The sequence below is a fragment of the Sorex fumeus genome, unplaced genomic scaffold, assembly GCF_029834395.1.
Source record: "Sorex fumeus unplaced genomic scaffold, SorFum_2.1 ptg000024l, whole genome shotgun sequence".
Taxonomy (NCBI): Eukaryota; Metazoa; Chordata; class Mammalia; order Eulipotyphla; family Soricidae; genus Sorex; species Sorex fumeus.
The window spans coordinates 23,698,191-23,720,556 of record NW_026606081.1 but is presented as its reverse complement, the minus strand read 5'-3'; the positions used below and the strand labels follow the sequence as shown (position 1 = coordinate 23,720,556).

The window sequence follows — 22,366 nt, the reverse complement described above, 5'->3', positions numbered from 1 at the left end:
GTCTGACCCTGAAAAGGATGACACTGTTCCGGGGGGCAGGGGAGGGGAGGGGTACAGGAAGTGATCATGCCGAGTGACATCAGGCAGGAAGCAGATACGAGTACCAGACGGTAACTGCAATTACTCATGAAAGGGGGGGGATAAAGCGCAAGAACAGGGGCCCCCAAAATTCTGCGCAAGTGGCAGTTAGCAAGGGAAGGAGGAGGGAGGGAGGGAAGAGGAGGAGCGTCAGTGGTCAGCTGGATACGAGGATCACTGGCAGGTGTGGGGAGGCTGACACAGCAGAGTGTGGAGTGGAACTCCTCACGTTTTACAGTACTGCAGACCCATGATAAGTTCGCAAAGGTTGTTTTTGTAAAGTCCCTCTCCCCTAAGGGGGGGGACCCTTACAGAGAAGACAGATTTAATTCTCACAGTCTAATTCAAACAGTCGTTGAATGAACATGAGTAACTGCAAACATGCTAGTCTTCCTCTGGGGAAGCTGCGAGATGGTGACCGTTTCCCGGCCTATGATGAGGGCGGCTGGCCCACCACCCACCAACCACTGCTCTTCAAGCAGGGCCGGGACTCAAGAACGGGGGGCAGGTTCTCCCCAGGCAGCCTGGCAGCTCCGGGTCGGGACCCCCAGACCACAGGGCGGTGCGTCCCTCCGTGCTCGCACACCAGGAGCTGCTATGAAGAGAACCAGCCTGGGACGTGTCTGGGGGCAGCGGGCGGCCCCCAGCACTGCCCCCAGCTCCCCCAACGCTGCAGGGCAAGGCAAAGAAAGCAGGCATGGTCCCTGGCACACCCTGAAGCGCAGAGTCCAGCTTGATCACTGCCCGCTGACTCAGTCAGACCAGTGCTGCTCAGAGACACAGGTGGCCCGCTGAGAGCTGCCCTGAGGCTGCGCCAGGCCCCGCAGGCCCCGAGGAAATAACTGGGTGTGAGCCGTCGGGTGCCCGGTGGTCTGCAGGCTCCCGCAGACGCGACCCCCTACCCCCCGCACAACAGTCAGGAGAAAGACCTGTAGAGAGCAACGGGCAGTGGCGATGGGCAGGACTCGTGCCGGTGACTTCCTCTCTCCCCGTTCAGGCCCGCGTCACTGCTGACGGCCACTCCAACATCAGAAAGGCTTGGACACACCAGGCAGCATTGCTAATATCCGTAAAACACTCAAGAGTGCCGGCAGCTGTCTCATCCAGTCCGAGTGGACAAGGGCATCATGGCTCACGGGGGGCTCGAGGCACCAGCCCGAGGGGCCCTAACCCCGCTGACCAGCCGCTGGCTCCTGAGGCCTGTTTCCCTCGCTCTCTCCCACACACACACACACACACACACACACACACACACACACACACACACACAGTGCACCGCTTCCCCCATCGGGAGGCTCAGGGAGGTCAGAGATGCAAAGAACCTTCTCAGAACAGAATCTGGCACCCATGGAATTCGACGGATGCTGAGCTAGCGTCCAGCCACCATCGCCTTTCCAGGAGCTCCTTCATTTCTTCTATCACAAACACACGTGCTATTCCCGACCCTGCTGAGGAGGGCGATGGGCCCCTCAGAGACACAGGGCAGGGAGGCTCCACCTCAGCTCTGGACCCTCCTACTTACGAGCCTGTGAAGCATGTGGCTTCTCTAAATTGTGGACTTCCAATACAAATCTCATTGATCAAGGGTAATAAAATGCAAGATGGGTTGCAGTGGAGAACACTTAGCACAGGGCTGGACCCCACAAAACATTCAGTAATGGCTCGTGGGTATTACTACTTTTTTTCTTTTTGTGTATTTTTATTTTATTTTATTTTTTTATTTTTGGGTCACACCCAGCGATGCTCAGGGGTAACTCCTGGCTCTGCACTCAGGAATCACTCCTGGCGGTGCTCGGGAGACCATATGGGATGCTGGGAATCCAACCCGGGTCGGCCGCATGCAAGGCAAATGCCCTACCCGCTGTGCTATCACTCCGGCCCCTTTTGTTTATTTTTATTTTTGTCTTTTTATTTTCTTCATTTTTTTGTTTATTTTTTACATTCTTTTATTTTAATGTAGGAGCACTGTTATTTATTCAGTCATTGTTTCAGCTGACTGAACTGGGCATGAACTCCATGGCTATTACTACTTTAAATAAGCAGCCCCTCCATTCTTCCATCAGCATTCCCCCCGCCCCGTCCCCCCCTTTCCTCACACCAACCAGCCTTGGTCTCTGGCCAAACCCATTCTGACCAGGTTTTCAACTCAACATCCATTCAACACACAGTCATTCACAACTCTGGTAAGGCACTGAGTCAAGGAAAAATGTGAACATGAAGACACAGTCCCCGTCTTCAAGAGCCTTCCCTGCCTGCCTGCCTTCCTCCTGCCCCAGCTCTTCTGCAAGCTCCCTCCCATCCAACGACACCCCTGGCCCTTTCCAAGGGATTTTGAATGCAGTAGAAAATAACTTGACATTTCATACAAGCTACATTTCAAGTCACTGCACAATCAAGACAAGCAAAAGAAAACGCGAACACACAAATGAATCTCGGACCCGAGCAATTTGCTGCAGAGGTGGGTCTGGACTTTGCAATAGGCCACTTTCACCGGGCCACTCCAGAAGAGGGCAGGTGCCATCCCTCCACCTGCCCCCTAGGAATCCTGGTGGCTGCCATCTTTTAGGACTCAGCCAAAAGCTCCAGGTACGGGGTGGTGGTGGCGGCAAACGCCAGGCCTCATGGGACAGGAAAGGAGTGGGTCCTTCTTCTCCCTACCCCGATGGGACTCTGAGATGACCCCCACATACGGCCACTGTCTACTTAAGCTCCCACATGGCCACGATCCTGTGGCACACAAACAAATCTCAGACCCGAGCAACTTGCTGCAGCGATCTCTCCAGACCCAAAATATTAAAATTTCAGAATTCCTAGGGCCTGTGGCCGCCCTTGCGGCCATGCAACACTATATTGTATACATAACAAGCAATACAAAACATATTGCCTTTTCGGCAGGTATGAGCGGTGGTGGGACTGGGCTCGAAATATCGAAGGTAACCAAAGTAGACAAAGGGCGTATTGTGCAAATTGTCTGCCACATAGGCAGGGGGAGGTGTGGAATGGGGGGAAGGGGGATACTGGGGGTTTTGGTGATGAAAAACATGCACTAGTGAAGGGATGGGTGTTTGATGATTGCACGATCGAAGTTCAAACATGAAAGCTTTGCTACTGTGGCTCACAGTGAATCAATAAAAATGGGGGGGACAGGAAATGCTCCTTAGAGAATCCACAAGAATTAAACCCATTGATTTAATTAGTTGTGGGAGTGGGGGTCTAGGGATAGATTTTCCAGTGCCTCCTTCCCTTGGCCCTGTGCCATGCACTGGTCCTCAGTGCTGTGTGCACTCTCTCGCATGATCGTCACCTGGGACTCCGGACTAGCCGGCCCTGGCTGGGAAATGCTGCTGTGCTGGGCGACCCTTCTTGCCACTCGAGTGTACGGTCTCGTCTCGTGAGACTCTCAGAGATCTGGCAGAACTCTAGAGCCTCTGAGACAGACTTGATTCTCACTGCAATCTAACATTCCTCACATAGCAGGAAGTCGTGGCAATCTTTATTTCTTAAAGATCACTATTTCTTACTGCCCAGTACTGAGTTTCATAGAAACTAGATTTCCCCCCGCCCCCCTCGTGGCCGTTCCAGACAGGAGCGGTAAATCCAAACCCTGTAACTTCAGGTTGGTTGGAAATGGGGATTCGAAATAAGCTTCATTCCAGAATAATATTCTATATTCTCCTTTTTCCATTGAGATGGAACCTTGCATTCAGACAGGTAGCGAGTGAAGAGCCGAGCCAGTGTATTGATGAGTACTGACGGCAGGTTCTTCAGGTGTTCAGGTCTGACCTTGTCTGGGCCGGGTGCTGTTTGCTTCTTTACTGACGAAATGGCGTGTCGGATTTCGGAAGGGAGAACGTTGGGAACGACATACCCATCCTGTGGAATTTGGTATGTCGGCAAGTGGACATGGCTATCGAAGAGATTTGAGTAGAAGTCATGGATAATCTTCTCCATTGCCGTTCTGGAGGATGTGATGGATCCATCAGGACGTCGGAGGGCAGTCATCTTGGTCTTATAGTTGGCGAAGGACAGGCGGGCGTTACGAATACTTTTCCCGGCTTCTGCCGCATCTACCAGTACTTCTGCTCTTCTCTCTTTGAGGTCTTCCTTGATCGCATCTCTGCACTGCTTTGCAAGCTCGGACGTTAGCTTGCGGTTGCCTGAGGCATGCGCCAAACCACGCTGGCGAATTAGCTCAAGAGTTTTCGAAGATAGGCGACTTTTTGTGGCTATCTCTCTCTTGGCGTTCCTCGCACATTCATGGAGGTGCTGAACCAGTCGATCGTATTCCTCGTCAATGTTGTCAACAATGGCATCTTCCCATGTTGCCGCAATAGTACCAAAGAGTTCCCAGTTGGTGGTCGTTCTGGGAGTTCTCTTTTTGAACTTTGCAGCCCTTTCTCCCCGGTCTGTGAAGTAGAATTTTGCACGAAGGAGACGGTGGTCCGATCCCGTTCGAAATTTTGGGACAACAGCGACATCAGTCAGGCAAAACCGTCGATTGAATATGATGTGGTCTATTTCGTTGTGGAATCGTCCACCGGGAGACTCCCATGTCCATCGTTTAGATTCTGCCTTCTGGAACTGTGAGTTACCATGAATGGTCTTGGTCGACATGATGAACTCAGACAGTCTCTCACCCTGTTCGTTCCATTCTAGGCCATGGGTTCCGATGTGAAGTTCTTCAGCTGATCTTCTCGGTCCTATCTTGGCATTAAAATCACCCACAATGATCTTGTAGAAGGACCTTGCAGCAGGACCGTACTACTGTTCAAGAAGGGAGACATCCATGACATTGGCAACTATCGCCCGATCTGCCTATTGTCTGTCATCTACAAGTTGTTCACTCGAGTCATCCTGAATAGGATTGGCAGAACACTAGATGAAGGACAACCATGTGAGCAAGCAGGGTTCCGCAAAGGATTCAGCACCATCGACCATATCCACACGATAACCAAACTCATTGAGGTTTCTCGGGAGTTCAAGATGCCGCTCTGCTTAACGTTCATTGATTTAAAGAAGGCCTTTGATTCTGTTGAGACGGAAGCGGTCATTGAAGCCCTAGCCAATCAGGGCATTCAAGCCCAATACATCAGGATCCTCCGTGAGCTGTATTGCGGATTCACTACCAGGATCTCACCATTCTACAAAGAAGTGATCGTTGATGTCAAGAGAGGGGTGCGGCAGGGTGATACCATTTCACCAAAACTCTTCAGTGCCACCCTCGAGAACATCATGCGACGACTGGAATGGGAAGGAATGGGAGTGAAGATAGATGGTTGGCAACTACACCACCTCCGCTTTGCTGATGACATCGTTTTAATAACACCAAACATCAGCCAAGCGGCACAAATGCTGGCCGACTTTGACCGTGAGTGTGGAAAGGTAGGACTACAGCTGAATCTTACGAAGACAATGTTTATGAGAAACAGCCTTGTTCCTGACGCCCCATTCGCTCTCAATGGAACGACCATCTCCAAATGCAACAGCTATGTGTACCTAGGTCGAGAGGTCAACATGAGAAATGACCTGGCACCCGAGCTGCGCAGGAGGAAGAGAGCGGCTTGGAACGCCTTCAAGAACGTCGAAGAAATAGCTAAGAGGACGAAGAACCTCCGGCTCCGGGCACATCTCTTTGATTCCACTGTTCTTCCTGCATTAACATATGCCTCAGAGACCTGGGCCCTACGCAAACAAGATGAGAACGCCATTCAGGTCTCCCAAAGAAGAATAGAAAGAGCTATGCTTGGAATATCACGTTTCACTCAAATGAGAGAACGAATCCGGAGTTCTGACATCCGTCGACGATCAAGGATCAGGGACGCTGTCTCATTTGCCAAGGTGTCGAAAATCAGATGGGCTGGTCACGTAATGAGATTTAAAGACGACCGTTGGACTAGAGCTGTTACTGATTGGATTCCACGGGATGTCAAGAGACCGCGTGGCCGCCCACCTACCAGATGGTCAGACTTCTTTGTCAAGGTCATGAACGATCGGTTTGAGGCCCTCCATGTTCCCGGAGCGAAGAGATGCCATTGGGCTACACTAGCACGCGACAGGGACAAATGGAGACGTTACTGGCGCCCGCTCGAGCAAATCGACGACTAACGGGAAGTTAAGTGATTAAGTGATTCTCCTTTTTAACTCTGTGGAAATTCATAAATCACTAGTAGGAAAACCAAATGACAGCAGTTTAATAGAAAAATAAATAAATCCCTCATAAAATAACAAAAGAGCATATAAAATATTCATAGAAGGTATTGATGCTATATTTTAGTAGAAGTTAAGTTTCTTGTACTGTGTTTTAAAGAAAACAGACCTAAGCATATTTCACAAAAGAAGAACATGTCTGTAAATAAATTTAGAAAAAGATTCTTTGCTTCTTCCTTGGAGGGATTACTGTGATAACATGCACTGAGAGGAACACAGTGCACAGTGCTCCCCAGATGCATTTCTGTCCGAGCTTCTCACAGGACTCAGGGTAGGGGGTGGGTCACGCTGCAGGGAACTTGGGGGCAGGGTGAACGCACATAACGAAACCAAATCGGTGTTTCCCTACAAATTTGTATCTCATATCCCTGTTTGGAGTTAAGGTTATGTCCTATTATTAAAAATGTATCCTTAAGGAATATAAAAGAGAACCCAAGTTGTTAATGATTTTTGCTTTATTGAGGGAAAACAAATATTGCTCAGATTTTCAGACCTACAAATAATTTGGAGTACGTACAGCTAGTCACCTAGTCCCACCTTGTAAAACTAGATTTGCTCAAGCGGGCCCAGTAACGTCTCCATTGTGAGACCTGCTGTTACTGTGTTTGGCATTTTGAATATGTCACAGGTAGCTTTGCCAGACTTTGCCATGCAGGCAAGATACTCTCAGTAGCTTGCCGGGCTCTCTGAGAGGGGCGGAGGAATCGAACCCAGGTCGGCCAGGTCGGCCACATGCAAGGCAAATACCCTACCACTATGCTATATGACTAAAATCTATGGGATAAATCCGACCGGACATGAGCCCTTTCTCTTGTGTGAAGAGACTTAGAACTTCAACCAGGATTCTTAAGTCATAGCAAGGTCATAGCACTTGGAAAATTACATACTATCTCCAATATCTGATTTCTTCAAGTATAAAGTGCTGAAAAGTATACACACAAACAACATGGAATTATCAACAATTTATAAAGATGATGAACTCAATATAAATACTCATGAAGCTGAGTGAAAAATAAAAAAACACAGCTTATATATGTTCAAAATCATTGTAAAATATTATTCCTGCTTACACAAGACTTCCCTTATACACTGACTTTAAATGAGACACTCACTGAGGTGAAAAAGCAGGGTTCCATATTCCTGTTACCAAAGGAGGCATCCTGTATTTTACATACAGCTATGTCCACACTGGGAACGTGTGTGTGTGTGTGTGTGTGTGCATGTGTGCGTGTGCGTGTGTGTGTGTGTGTGTGTGTGTGTGTGTGTGTGTGATTTTGGAGGAAGGGCAGGCGATAAGCCGCAGCAGATGACCCCAAAACCAAGGGCTCCCACTGAGTGCAAAGCAAAGCAGATGAACAGCATGTGACGTTCCTTTAACCAGGACTGTTCTCAGCAGCAAAGCGAAGCCCTGGCATCACACAGGATGATAGTTCTCTGGACAAATGATGCTCTGATAATCTAGCCATCTTCTTTAGGGAACGTGAACAATTTACCTGTAATGGCCCCAAGATCGAACTTGTCGTGTACATGAAAAAGAGCCGGAGGTAGCTCAGGACGTTGGCAAAGGCAAACAGTCCCTCGGCCACCAGGGTGGGGTGGAACGCGTCCCAGTCCTTCCGGTCAGCGAAGTCGTGGAACTAAGGGCGGGGAGAAAGAGGCAGAGGTCATGGAGAGCTGGCACCGCGCAAGAAAACAGAAACAAACGTTCTGAGGTCTGGGAACAGAAGCCTAGTTAGCGACGTCTGCGGGCAGGGCACGACTATAGCCGCGCTGCTGAGAACTTGCTTCTAACAGACAACAGGGAGCAGCTGAGGAAGCGTCTCCACGAGCCTCTCTTGCTTTCTACTCAGAGGTTTCCGAGAATCCTGAGGTTCTAAAATGTCCAAAATATTTTTAACTGGCAGGAAACTTTTCATTCACGAGATACTGACACGTGCTTCTGATATTGCGTGACACACGCCTTCCAGATGTGTGCTCTTCATTAATTGGCTACTGTCTTCAGTAAGCTTCATCCTTGAACTCAAGACTCTATAATGAACTATAGATATTCTTTCTCTTATAGGGGAAAAAAGGACATATCAGTCTACCCAGACATAGAGTCTTGTGCTTAAACATGTCCCAAATGCTTGAAACAGTCCCAGGTTATGTACCAGTTGTTCTGGCGTGATTTTTAAAAATTATTAATATTTTTGCTTTTTGGATCACACCCAGTGTTGCTCAGGGGTTACTCCTGGCTCCGCGCTCAGGAATGACTCCTGGTGGTGCTTGGGGGGCCGTATGGGATGCCGGGGACCGAACCTGGGTCAGCCGTGTGCAAGGCAAACACCCTTAACCACTGTACTATCGCTCTAGCCCTTGCACTCTGGCATGATTATTAATAGCTCCCCCTTTCCCTCTCAGAATATGTCCTTGTTTTTGTCACAAATTATAATTTTGTAGGGGCCTTACTTCTAGGACTGGAGAGACTAGTTTTCTAAAGCCAGTGTTGGGCCTGGAGCCAAGGCAATGTGGACAGGGGGCTCGCACACAGGCTACCAGGTCCAGCCCAGCCTCGTATGGTCCCCTGAGCACAGAGCCTGGAGCAAGCCCTGAGCAGCACCAGGTGTGGTGCCAACTCCCTTCCTGAAACAACCAGCACCCAGACAATCCATGTTCCACAGTCTCTTATCAACCCATTTCTTTTGAGCTCAGAGCCCGGGGGCCATAGGAGGCAGTCAGGATTGGGTGCCTCACCTCTACACTATCTTTGTTTTCCTGCTTTTTGGGTCACACCCAGAGATGCTCAGGGGTGACTCCTGGCTCTGCACTCAGGAATTACTCCTGGCAGTGCTTGGGGCACCACATGGCATTCCGGGGATCGAACCCAGGTCAGCCCCATGCAAGGCAAACACCCTACCCACTGGACTATCGCTCCAGCCCATCCCTATACTGTCTACACTATCTCTGAGCCCCTTCAATCATTTATCGGAATAGGACCAATTTGGATTTTCCTAGGAATTTCACAATTCTGGTCAGTGAACATATTAAACACATTCCATACCACTGATCAATTAAGAAATATAGTTAGTTTTTGTTTATTTTGATTTTAGAATGGAATGTGTAAGACCACCAGCTTTCTTTTACTATAATCTATAAAACTGTGAGAAACAGAAAATATTTTGTTTCTTAGTTCCTGAAAAATTCTAAACTCAGGATTTAAGCAAAGATAATTAAAACCTTTTCCTGGGCTTGGGGGGAGGCGTGGAGCTTAAATCATGACAAAAGTACATTTATAAGCTGTTGAAAAGGCTACGTTGAAATTCTACATATATATAGGCATTTGATAAGAATTACATTTATATTACTTTGTATACTCCTCAAAAGATAATTACAAGGATCTGGACTGTATAAGACACTATATAATGAATTCCATTTATTTTACTTTTCGTTCAGTTATGAAGATATCTAACACAAGTCTCAGTTTAAATACATACGTACATATATTTATGTATGTACATATGAGGCGAATTAATGTAGCTCAGATATAAGAAGTCTGCACTGGATAGAAAGGAAAATACCTGCACAGACCCGGATTTAAGTCTAGCCTTGATTTGACACTGTGCAGTCTCAGACAAGTTACTTGGCCTCTCTGAGCTCCATTCCCCGCTTTGTTTCGCTGGGAGAAGGAGCTCCATCTCAGAGTCCTGTGAGGAGAAGGTGATACACGGTGGGGCGCGGGCCAAGCCTGGTGCCAGGCCTACACGAAACGCTCACAACCCTCAGAGGGCCGAGGGCCCTGCACAGCCGGGAGGAAGTGATCGAACCAGGCACCGTAGCCTGAGGTAAGCAGCAAAACGGCTCCGTACCCCCAGGTCAGCTCCACTTGTGCCCCCACCTGACGCCAACAGTCACCTTGTTGTGGGCCACCACTTTGAGGGCGAAAGTTGCCAGGTACAGTGAATTCATGACAAAACTGAGTTGGTTACGAGATTCTTCTAGAAAGTCTTCCAATCCTTCATACCAGAGTCTTTTAATGTCTGACCAAATCATCCCTAGGTTACAGAGAGAGAGAGAGAGAAAGAGAGAGGAGAGAGAGAGAAAGAGAGAGGAGAGAGGGAGGGAGGGAGGGAGGGAGGGAGGGAGGGAGGGAGGAAGGGAGGGGGAGAGAGAGAGCATCAAGGAACACCCCATTAATATAATAAACTAAAAAAAAATCCACATTTAAGTATTAAACAAACACTTGGCCCAATCTAGTCTCAGTCAGAAGAACCCAAGAAGTTCTCAAAATTCAAAACAAAATAACCTTAAGCTCTCATGTCTCTTTGTCAGACAGGTGTTTTAGTAAGTGACGTTAAATAAGGATTAAAAAGCCAAGCGGCTGCTAAGCTTTCTCCCTTCCCCACCATCTCCTCCGCATGCACTCCTGTCAGTGCTCTCCTGAGCCCAGTCCAAACTACCCCACGGCCCATCCCCTCCTAGAGGCTCCCCTGCCCGGACGGACGGTGCTGGGCTGCTCCACGGGCCACTCGGACACCCATACCCGGGCCAGCCTAGCTCTGACCTGCCCCCACCCTCACTGCACTCAGTGGCGGTCCCTCCATCCTGAGATTCATCCAGTGCAAATGTCCTCGAACTGTCCTTGACTCCCATCCCCTCTAAAGGGTCCAGTCAAGGCAAGAGGGAACTGGGCTGAGCACGTTCAAACCAGAGCCAGCGTTGACTCCTCACCACCTCTCCCAGTCACCATCACTGTCATCAGCCCATTCCTGCCTCCTGCGCCCCTGAAACCCTGCCTTCAGCAAAGCAACTCAGTACTGCCAAAATGCAAGCGATACTTTCCCTCTCAAAATCCCGTCATTGTCCCCAAAGGAGCAACGATTAAGTGCAGGTCAGAACTCTGCCTGCAGGAACAAAACCGCTTGTCGGAGTCTATTAAAGGGGCTGGTTTCCTTGGAAACACATGGCACTGAGAAAACCTCGGGGGTCAGCAGTGCCCTGCATAGAGGCTCAAGAAGAAGCCTGGGAAACTGCACCAGGTGGGGCGAAGGGGCCCCCGGGCGGGGCTCTGTCGGCTGAGAAACACGGGCTCAGATCCTTGGCAGGTTTTGTAACAGCTTAATCGTACGATGCCCATCTTTAATGCAGAAAGTATTTTTCAAACATATTTCAGAACTGACAGCGAAACAAAAAAGTTTGACTTGGCTGCGCCTCCGCTGGAAACCAACATAACTGGCCCTCCTGGCCCTCTCGCTGCTCTCGCCACTTGGTCAGTTTTCGTGACCACAGCCCCAGGACCTGTCTCGGGCCCTCAGCTCCATCCCACTGGCCTGAGAGTCTCATTCTGGGTCACAAGGTCCTGACTCCTGTGGCTTTATTTGATAGCTTCAAGTTGGGAAAAGAACAGCCTCACATGTAATTTTTTCCTAGCATTGCTTTGGCTCTTTGAGCTTGTTCTTCTTTTTAAACTACCCTACATAAATTAAGCAGCATTAGCTAACTGTCATGGGCGTTTTTATAGGAACGGCATATTCTGAATCTCCATACTGCTGGGGAAAGAACTGTCAATGCTGATAATATTAATCCTTCCGATGCAAGAAAGGACAGTGGAATGACTGTGCTAATCGCACTGTCTTCCCATTGTTCATTGATTTGCTCGAGCGGGCCCAGTAACATCTCCATTGTGAGACTTGTTGCTACTGCGTTTGGCATATCGAATACGCCACGGGGAGCTTTCGAGGCTTTGCTGTGCGGGTGAGATACTCTCCGTAGCTTCCCGGGCTCTCTGAGAGGGGCGGAGGAATTGAACCCGGCTCGACCAGGCTGGCTGCGCGCAAGGCAAACGCCCTACTGCTGTGCTATCATTCAGACTGTGATAATAAAATAGTATTAATCCTTCCAATGAAGGAAAGCCCAGAGGAATGGCTGGACCCACATGGCAGTTCTCTTTCCCATTTTTGGGAGAATCACCACGCAGTTTTCCACCAAGTGGAAGCAGGCCCTTTTCCTCAACACCAACTGCTGCTTCTCGACTCTCTGACAGCCATTCTCCCTCATGAGGTGCTTTCTTATTCTGATTTGCAGTTTCCTGATGACCCGGGATCATGCTTTTTTGTGTGTATCTTTAACCTATTTTTGAGAAAGTGTCTGTCTGTGCTTCTCCCCATTTTTAGTGTCAGAGTCTGTGTTGGGTTACTGAGTCTTGAGGGCTTTATCTAGCTTGGATATGAGCTCTTTTGTCAGATGTCTGAATTTTCAAATTTTCTCTCCTTCGGTAGTGAGGTGTCTTTTTATTCAGCCATAGCTTCTCTCAGAGCAGGAGCTCCTCTGATGAAACGCCAGTTAATCTGACTCTTGATTCCCCCCCTCCTCCCCCCCGCCGTGGGGCTGAATCATTGAAGTCAGGCTTTGCATCAACGTGCTCTACGGGTCTGGGTCTAACGCCAAGATTCCAAGCATCAGAATCCTTAACCCTTTTGAATTAACATCTCGTGCCCGATGTGAAACTGGTGACCCTGGCATGTGAGTCACCAGTTTCTTCAGCGCCACGGGTGACCTGGGTTTGAACAGCTTCACAGGCCCTGCTACGCCTCTCCTCGCCCCACCCTTCGGCACTCTCTTCCTTCTCTGTGCCAGGCTCCCTCTTTGCCCCAGGGCCTCTTAAACGTCATTTTTATAAGAGCCCAGAGCAGTCTTCTGCCCGAGTGCTTTGGTTGACTATCACCCCTCATCACTCCCTTCAGACACCCTTGCCAGCCTCCGCAAAGGTGAAATACTATTCAAACCGTCTTGTTCTTCTAATTCCATGACCTCCACTAGCTGCATATTAAGTCTCTGATTTTTCATTTATCTGAATAATGTTCAAACTACTGGGGGTTTTCTGCCTTCATTGGACTATAAGCTCCATGAATATGGGTCTACATTTGTTTCAGTCTATCCTTGGACAGCGTAGGTACCTAACATTTAAAAAATAAATAAATAAACCAAAAAACAACCGCACTTTTTTTTGGGGGGGGGGTGTCACACCCAGCGATGCACCAGGGTTACTCCTGGCTCTGCCACTCAGGAATTACTCCTGGCAGTGCTCGGGGGACTACATGGGTGCTGGGAATCAACCTGGGTTGGCTACGTGCAAGGCAAATGCCCCTTGTACTTTTATTTTCTCTTTCTCTCTCATTGGGTCACGCCCAGTGATGCACAGGGGTTCCTCCTGGCTCTGCACTCAGGAATTACTCCTGGCGGTGCTCGGGGGACCATATGGGATGCTGGGAATCGAACCTGGGTCAGCCGTGTCAAAGGCAAATGCCCTCCCCGCTGTGCTATCGCTCCAGCCCCACGCCCGTTGTACTGTTGCTCCAGCTCTCACCCACATCTTTGTAACAGCTTCTAAGAGCAAAAAAATGAAGTAAAATGACCCCTTAAGTGGAACAGTCTGTGTGGTCATCAGCAAAGCCACCCCTTTCCCTCCCTGGAGGATCAAGGCAGGAAATGGAGAAGAAACACACGGTACTGGAGAGCAGACGCAAGCCACGAGCTTGCTGCTTCAAACCATGAAGCACGACTCCACACCAGGCGGCCTCCAAGTTTCCTTCTCATCTGAAGCATCTGGAGAGCTGAACCGTGCCCACTGGCTAATGATGACCCGCTGCAGGCCGGCCACCAGGCCCCATGAAGTGACACCAGAGCCGTCTCAGCGGCGAGACCTATTTCATGAGTCTGGTTTGCCCCGATGTTCCCGGTGTCCAGAGGGCCTTGAGAGTGGCTACAGGTCAGCTCTTCCCAGAACAGTGTGAGTGCAGCAGTGATGCGGGAGGGCGGGGCCTGCAGAGGCCGAATCACATGATGGGCCTAGAAGCCACAAGACTTATTTGGACCTGACTGTTTCAAAGCAGAGGTGGTACTGTCGGCAGCACCCTGCTTCAGGGATTTTGATTCACGCTGACGGTCTCCTCTGCTGGGGAAGACAGGGGCTATGAAGGCCACTGTGAGGGGCCGCAGTGAAAGTCCAGTGGCCAACAAGGGTTTGATCCCTGACACCACACCGGGTCCTCCAGGCGCACCAGGAGTGACCTGTAAGTGCAGAGCTCGGTCTAAGCACTGTCAAGTGTGGCCCCCAAACAAGGAGGTCTGTGGTCTGCCTGTAGCCCCCGAAGGCCATGGGAGAGCAGGGCCACACTGCTGAGAGAGAAGGAACAGGCCGGGTTACGAATCCACACAACCCTGTATCTGCCTCCAGGCAGCCAAGCCACTTGAATGCTCGAGAATTTTTGCAAACCACAGCACCCAAAAGGAGAGAGAGAACAAAAGGGAATGCCCTGCCACAGAGGCAGGGTGGGACGGGGGGGATGGGGGTGGGAGGGATACTGGGACCCATGGTGGTGGGAAATGGGCACTGGTGGAGGGATGGGTATTCGATCATTGTATAACTGAAACCCAAGCACAAAAATGTGTAAGTCTACAACTGTACCTCATGGTGTTTCACTAATAAAATTTTTTTTTAAAAAAGGGTTGTTTTTTTTTTTGCATTTTGGGTCACACCGGCAATGCTCAGGGGTCACTTCTGGCTTGGCACTCAGGAATCACTCCTGGCAGTGCTAGGGGAACCATATGGGATGCTGGGAATCGAACCAGGTCAGCTGTGTGCAAAGCCAATGCCCTCGCCGCTGTACTATAGCTCCTGCCCCATAAAGCTCAAGAGGTTTTGGGGCTGGAGTGATAGCACAGTGGGGAGGGTGTTGGCTTTGCATGTGGCTGACCCAGGTTCAAGTCCCAGCATCCCCATGGCCCCTGAGCCAGGAATAATTCCTGAGTGCAGAGCCAGGAGTAAACCCTCTGCAATGCTGGGTATGATCAAAAAAAAAAAAAAAAAAAGTTCAAGAGTATTTAACTGACTCTGAAAAAATGTTTTTTCTTTCCTTTTATTTCTTTGTAGTGTGAGGGGCTGAAGCCAGAGGCTCAGCGTGAAAGGTCAGTGCTTGACGCCAAGACACCGCAGATCCAACACCTAAAGGAGCCATTTCTGAAGGCTCCAACTACCTGAGGGGCTGATTTACAGAGGAAGTTTCCAGGGATCCTGACATCTAAATTTAAATAAATTATCCAGAATAGAAAGTGGGATGGAGCTACAGAACTTCATGGTTCTTAAAAGACTTATGATAAAACAAACAAACAAAAAAAAGTTAACTTTTAAAAAATGCAACCACATGAATGTATTACATTTCAAAACACATAAGAAACAGTTCATACCATTATGCAAAAAATATTGATTAATTTTCCCCTCTATTTTAACAATCATAAAAATTTAGAGACCGAGAACAAAGCACTTGGGTATGTGTGGGAGGGCGGGGCAAGGCTCACCCCACAGTGCTCAGGGACTACGCTAGACTCCGGGCTCCACAGTGACCCCTGGGGTGATCAGGGGCCATAACAGTGCCCAGGATCAAATGGTCAGCTGCATGCAAGAGCAACACCTTGCCCGCTGCACTATCTCTCTAGCCAGAATAAAGAGTTTTAAGCTTTCATATAATAAAGTAATATTAAGCAATAGATATGTTTCCTTATCAAGTTCAGAAACATCTGTTTACTTTGTTTTTCGGGTCACACCCAGCCACACTCAGGGGTCACTCCTGCTGGACTCGAAAATATGGGGTGCCTGGGCTCGAACCCAGGTAGGCCCTGTGCAAGACAAGCACCCCCACCCCCCGCCTGCCGTACTATGCCCCCAGCCCCTCGGAAATGTTTCATGAATATTTTCGTCGATTCTTCAGTGGTCCTGGAAATGTTCAAATTCGTTTTGTGTAAGCAGTGCAAATATAACAAAATGAATACAAATGTTTGAAAAGCCACAAAGCAAGGGGAAAATGAATGGGTAAGAGAAGGGTAGGAGCTTGGGCGCTATCGCACCACTCACCGATGAGCCACAGGATGAGCAAGTAGTCTATCCTCTCCAGGGCCGGCCCCATGGTGTTCTTCTTATCCTCGTTGTAGACAAGGGAGTAGAGGTTGAGCAGCAGCAGGAACGTGAAGTAGGAAGCCCCGTGAATGATGAATTTCATGAATGGCGTGTGGATGATCCTGCCAAACTGGGACTTGGGGGCTATCAAGTAACAGAGCGACAAGACCGGCCAAAAGATGCCAACTGCCAAAACGGTCACAATCTTCTTACAGGTGGGCTTGCGTCGGTACCCTGACATCTGTCCAAACCAAACCGTGTTCAGGAACTGCTGGCAGTTCGACTGAGAGACAAACTGGAAAGGACGCACAACAGAAGAGAGGTCGTCAGAGCGGTAAATGAAACCGGGTGTGCCAGTGGTGATGGTCGACGAAGTTGAACAGTGGCAAACAAGCGAACCTCTCTGTTCAACAGTCTTTCTGGTCAGTGTGTGAGAGAGGGCGGAGGGTCAGGATGTCTCTAAGCTCTTGCAACCTCAACTGCCACGGAAAGCGGGAGTAGCAGCAGTGCTCGTGCACCAACTTGTTCTGAGGATGGAATGTAAGGTCCTCCAAAGCGAAAGCTGTCTAACAAAAGTAAAACACTTCCAAGATTTTTTTTCTCTTTGGGTCACAGTCAGCGATGCTCAGGGGTTCCTCCTGGCTCTGCACTCAGGAGTTACTCCTGGTGGTGCTTGGGGGACCAGATGGGATGCCGGGGATCGAACCTGGGTTGGCTGCATGCAAGGCAAACGCCCTACCCGCTGAACTCTCACTCTGCTCCCATTTCCAAGAATTTTAAAGGACTTAATTCTCTCTATACTGGTTCACAGAAATGTTAATCATTCCTAGTAGCCTACTTAAACCATTTTTCAGCATCTGATTTATCATAACATTATAAAGTGCTTTTATAATCACATTATAAAACCTCAGAGTTAAGAAGCACAATGTGAAGAATTCGATTCAGACTTTAATTTAGAAAACCACTGATTTCAATTGCAATAAGCCAAGACATCAAAGTAACAAAACAGTCAAAATCTAAACATTAGACATACATTTTTGCCCTAAGAAGACACTGAAAAGTTCTTCACAATATATTAAAGACAGACATTAATCTGCTCAAAACTGAACTGTTAGAGAAAAGGAAAAATGTTAGTAAGAGGAAAATTCTTTCAAGTGCAGAAATTACTTTATCCAAAATACAGCGTTTCTTAGCTATTTTAGAGGCAAACGCCTGGCAGTCTAATAGCAATATTGTACGATTCCAGAGAGGATTCAAACCCAAGAGTGTAATATGCTCATTATGAAATTATCATAAAATGACCATGAAATGTTGCTTAAGGTCATTAAGCATTGTGGCAGCCTGTCATTGAGGATGGATACACTGAAGACAGCTCACATGCTCCCTGAAACCCCACCAGGAGTGACCCCTGAGCACAGAGCCAGGAGGAAGCCCTGAGCACTGCCAGGTGTGGCCTGGAAAAACAAAGTCAGAAAGGCACTACTACCCTTATGGTAGGAAAAGCTACAGTTTAGAGCCAGATAATTAAATCAAATGTTTGACAGGCAAAAATCAAGAATGCAATGAGCATGGCATTTACTATGGAAAACCATACCTGTATAACTACCATTTAGCTAAACATTAATGAACGTCCATGTCATTCTGTCATTGGTATTAATTATTACAAATAGCAGTGACTGGCCAGAGAGATAGCACAAGGGGGAAGCAGCTTCCCCCTTGAATCTGGGTCCATTGAACAGCGCCGAGAGTGAGCCATGAGCACAGAGCTAGGAGTAAGCCCTGAGCCCAGGCAGGTGGGGCCCAGGTGTGGAGGAAGGGTGAGGGGCGGGGCCACCACCTGCCCAAAGACAGAGGGTTTTTCTGAGTAGGGTTAGGATCTCACGTCATACATTGCTCCAAAGCTGTTCTCAGAACCCTGGGCTTCTGTGGTTCTGAGCGTCCATCTGTCGCGGAAAATCACATACCTCCTTTTGGTTATATTTGATGGCGAGTTTCAAACGACTCAAATTCATTCTCTCCTCCAGCAGTCCCCGTTTGTCCAGAGGCTCGTCACTCGACGTGTGGTTCAGGATCACTTCCAGCTCACGGGAATTCCGGGCTTGGGCAAGCAAATCTTTAGCAAACATTTTACACTGCCGGGCTAGCTCCTCGTAATCGTTCCTGCAAAACACACCAGCTGGTATGAGAAAGGTCACTCCTCCTACCTCCCAACGAGTCTGCAGTTCCCAGTAGGCAATGTCCCAAGGGGGCTACCTAAGACCGGAAGTTGGCATGGGCTGGGATTCTGAGGGATCGTCCAGTGCTTCGGTTCTCACCATCAGGGGACAGTGTTACCGGTTCTGTCCTGTGCTGGCTGACAGCCTGACGGAACACAGTGCTCCCTTAGAGGTCCTTAGCTTCAAAGTCCTCGACATTTTGTCAACCAGTTTTTCAGTTAAGTCATTATTTCACATTCTGAGTGTGGTAGAAAATTTCAGGGCATATTATTGTATTGTATAACTAATTTAAAGAAGTGATATTGATGCTTTTGCATGAATACTACTAAATAATTTTAACTGGAGACTTAGTAAGAGTCAATACTTATGCTGGTACTTAGTAAATAATTCTTTCTGAATCCGTATTGCTTGAAATTCAATGGTACAGGGAGACCTAAACAAGCAACTAAGATACTTTCTTTTTTTTTTTTCCCCCTTTGTTTTGGGTAACACCCGGTGATGCACAGGGGTTACTCCTGACTCATGCACTCAGGAATGACTCCTGGCAGTGCTCGGGGGACCATAGGAGATGCTGGGAATTGAACCTGGCTCGGCTGTGTGCAAGGCCCCACCCACTGTGCTATCACTCCAGCCCCACAACTAAAATATTTTCATAGATAAGTTTTTAAAAAAAATATCAATGGCTGGGCTGGGAGATGGCAACAGGGTTGGAGATTGTGCTCCACATGGTAAGCCAGGGTCTGATCCCTGAGAGCACTGGGTCCCCGAGCACCCACAGGGCTGCTCCAACCCAGAAGCATCACTGAGCACTGCGAGGTGTAAGCCGAAGACCAACACCTGTACAAAATACCAACTACATCAAATTACGTCTGCATATAATAAGAATAACACTAGAAAATTTGGGGTTGAACTTCAGAAACCACCTTTTTTTTTTCCTAGAGGAAGGGAAAATAGTAACAGTGATCTATTTATATACTAGGAATCTAGTTCCAGGAACTGGCTTGCATAAAATCATAAGGTAAAGAATTAGAAACTTCTTTTATTTAGAAACTGACATTTTCCTTATCCATTCTTTACCTTGAATATTAAAATGACCTAAAGGATAGATTGTTGGGGTTCTTTACCAAGTTATCAACTGCCTCTTATTCAAGGCATCTAATTGCAAATAAGAACATTCATTCATCAAACGTACATTAATACACAGATATATTAATTTATAGAAAAACACTGGCAAAATACATGATTCAGAGGTAAATTTAATTTATTTCATACTCTAATGTTTTTTACTAGACTACTGGGAAATTAAAAAGTAGCTGTAGAGAGACAATAGTTTCAAGAGCCTTCTGCACCTGTGCACCTCATTAGCCTGTGGGCTAGGGGTTGCAAACTGGCTGGGATTTCGGGGATCTGCTCACATGATGATTCTGAGCCTGTTTTCAGTGTCGACTCTGTTCCTAAGGAGATGCTGATGACAGTGAATCACCCAATTACTTAAATCTTTTATCCTTGTCTAGTAAAAACAGGGGCATTGAAGTAAATTATTCTAGGATGATCACTTAAAATATCTAACTTTATTATAATATGATTATTCATTACACTACACCAGTTGTTTCCAATCCTTTCTTTTTTCCTAGTGTGAAGTAAAGTAGTTTTATTTACAGAAATTTACTTAGAAAAATGTGAGAAGAGAGAAAAGGAGAGGGGCACATGTTCAGAGAGAACAGATTTCTCTAGAGAGAAAAAAGAGCCTGTTTCAAATTCTTTTGGGGAGAAGTTGAATGGATTTTAAATGGTAACCAGAACTTTTAGTTATGAGACTATAATAGAAAATTCTTCATATTTAGAGTAATTTATGAACAAAGTCCTGTGCTATATAAAAAATTAATTAAAGGCAGCAAGAAACTACATCTAAACCATCTACTGTCCTTCCCACTTTACATCTTGTTGAGTTTAAGTAAATTTTAGTTTAGATAAATTATAACTCAGCAGTTCCAAACTAGAACCCTTAGAAACAGTAGTCTGTGTTTCTGTTATTTTGAGTTTCTAGAACTCACAGCCACTGAGACCACCTTGTACGTATAAGGGCTAAAGGGAACTGCAAAGTTCTTCCGGTTCCTCTAGTGAGTTAGAGTCAAACTTCCCACTTTGCGCAGTGAACACAGGAGAGTCAAACAAGACTCTGGTTCCAACAGCTGCTGGCAGGCAGGGAAGGCTGGGGGGGTGGGGAGTGTCACCCCTGGAAAGCCCCCTGCAGGGCCAAGTCATTCCGCAGAGGGCACTGGGGGCCTTCAAACATGACAGACAGCTTTACCTCAAGTCTACGCAATGTCGCGTTCTAGGGATTTTTTTTAACAAGCATTTGGGGCAGTAGTTCAATGGGTTGTTTTGTTGGAAGCTCTTCCCCACAACTTTAATCTCTAATACTCAAAGATGAAACAATAACAGGGACTTTCTGGGGGTACAAACTTCACTGGGAACTAGACTTCGCTCTCCATGGCAGAAGCTTGGACTGGCACAGGTACGTTTCTAACACGCACCTCAACCAGTAGGGAAAGGTCCTGTCTGAGGTGGGCACTGCCCTCGCGTGCAGAAGCTTTCCTCATGCTACGACAGGACTGAAGGCTCAGGCTGCAGGGACAGTGACAGGGTTTGGGCGGGCAGAGGGAGGCAGGGGACGGCCCCCGTTGGTTCCTGTGCTGAGGGCCGACACTCTGGCCACTTCACACTGCCCAGCAAGGCCTTTGGCAGTGTTGACCCAAGGCGGGAGTCAAGGATGGACAAAGTGAAGCAGACGGCACGGAAGTGATCTAAGAGACTCTTGCATCTGGGGAGATGAAAAATCACAAGCAGGCAGCTGCAAGGTGTGGTATCAAACAAGAACCAAAAAAAATGGAGATTAATATAGATTGTTATTTCACCTATAAAAAATACTCACACCAAACAAACTGGGGGAAAAGATATGATTCACAATTTCCGTTCATGCCCACCTGAATTCCACCTCCACAAGGCTTAGTTCTTTTAAATCAGCACTAAGTTCAAAGGCTCTGAGAATTGGGTCCTCCTCGGTCAGCATTATGAGGGCTGGACTGGCCAAGCAGCGATAAATATCAAGACGAAACCTGTGGTAAAATTTGATGTAAAAAAAAGTATACATTTATAGCTAGTTTTTTAACCTACTCCTCCACCCAGATCCTCCAAATTCCAGCAGGCAGGGGTCACACCCACCAACTGGCCCCCTGGCACCCTGTAATCCCATCAACAGCCAAGACCCAGAGACTATAAAACCCAGCTCCCGGAAGAGAACAGTGCAGAGTCTCCTGCCCCCACGCCTGGCTGTCCTAGCCGGGGCCCCTCGAAGGGGAACGGGTTGAGTTTCCCTCCCCGCCCCAACCAGGGCTCTGGCAGCCAAAGACCTTCAGAACCAGCCACCATCATACTGAGACCACTCTCCACACGAAGGAAGGTACCGGCAGAGGAACAAAGGCATGCGGGTTCCGGGGCTGAGATCTCCAAGCCTGCTTGGATCGGGGCTGAGCATCCTCCACCCAGATCCTCCATCTTCCAGTAGGCAAGGGCCACACCCACCAACTGGACCCTGGCGCTGTGTAATCCCATCAACGGCCAAGTCCCAGAGACTATAAAACCCAGCTCCCAGAAGCATGCGGCCACATTCACGGCTGCGTGATACCTTATTATCTCATTCTTACTTTGGACAAAATGACAGGCTACCGAATGTAACCTGCCCTCACGGCAGAGTCTGGCAAACTCCCCATGGCTTACCCAATATGCCAAATACCAGTAACAATGATGGGTCTCATTCTCCTAACCCTGGAAGAGCTTTTAATATGGCACTTCTTAAAAAATCTCAGGGCTAGGACGAAGGAAACGTTACTGGGGCCTGCTCAAGGCAATCGACGAACAACAGGATGGTCGTGAT

At 48.1% G+C, this 22,366-nt stretch overlaps 1 protein-coding gene across 2 annotated transcripts in view; it reads right to left on the bottom strand.

The window, feature by feature from the left end:
* Positions 1–22,366, bottom strand: part of TRPC1 (transient receptor potential cation channel subfamily C member 1) — a 55,179-nt gene that overhangs the window by 5,642 nt on the left and 27,171 nt on the right. For both annotated transcript variants that reach the window (XM_056114191.1, XM_056114192.1), the window contains 5 exons: positions 21,417–21,548; positions 18,178–18,373; positions 16,172–16,508; positions 10,177–10,316; positions 7,779–7,922 (listed from right to left, as the gene is read on the bottom strand). In XM_056114191.1, the coding sequence (XP_055970166.1) occupies positions 7,779–7,922; positions 10,177–10,316; positions 16,172–16,508; positions 18,178–18,373; positions 21,417–21,548 (949 nt within the window). The remainder of the gene's footprint in view (positions 1–7,778; positions 7,923–10,176; positions 10,317–16,171; positions 16,509–18,177; positions 18,374–21,416; positions 21,549–22,366) is intronic.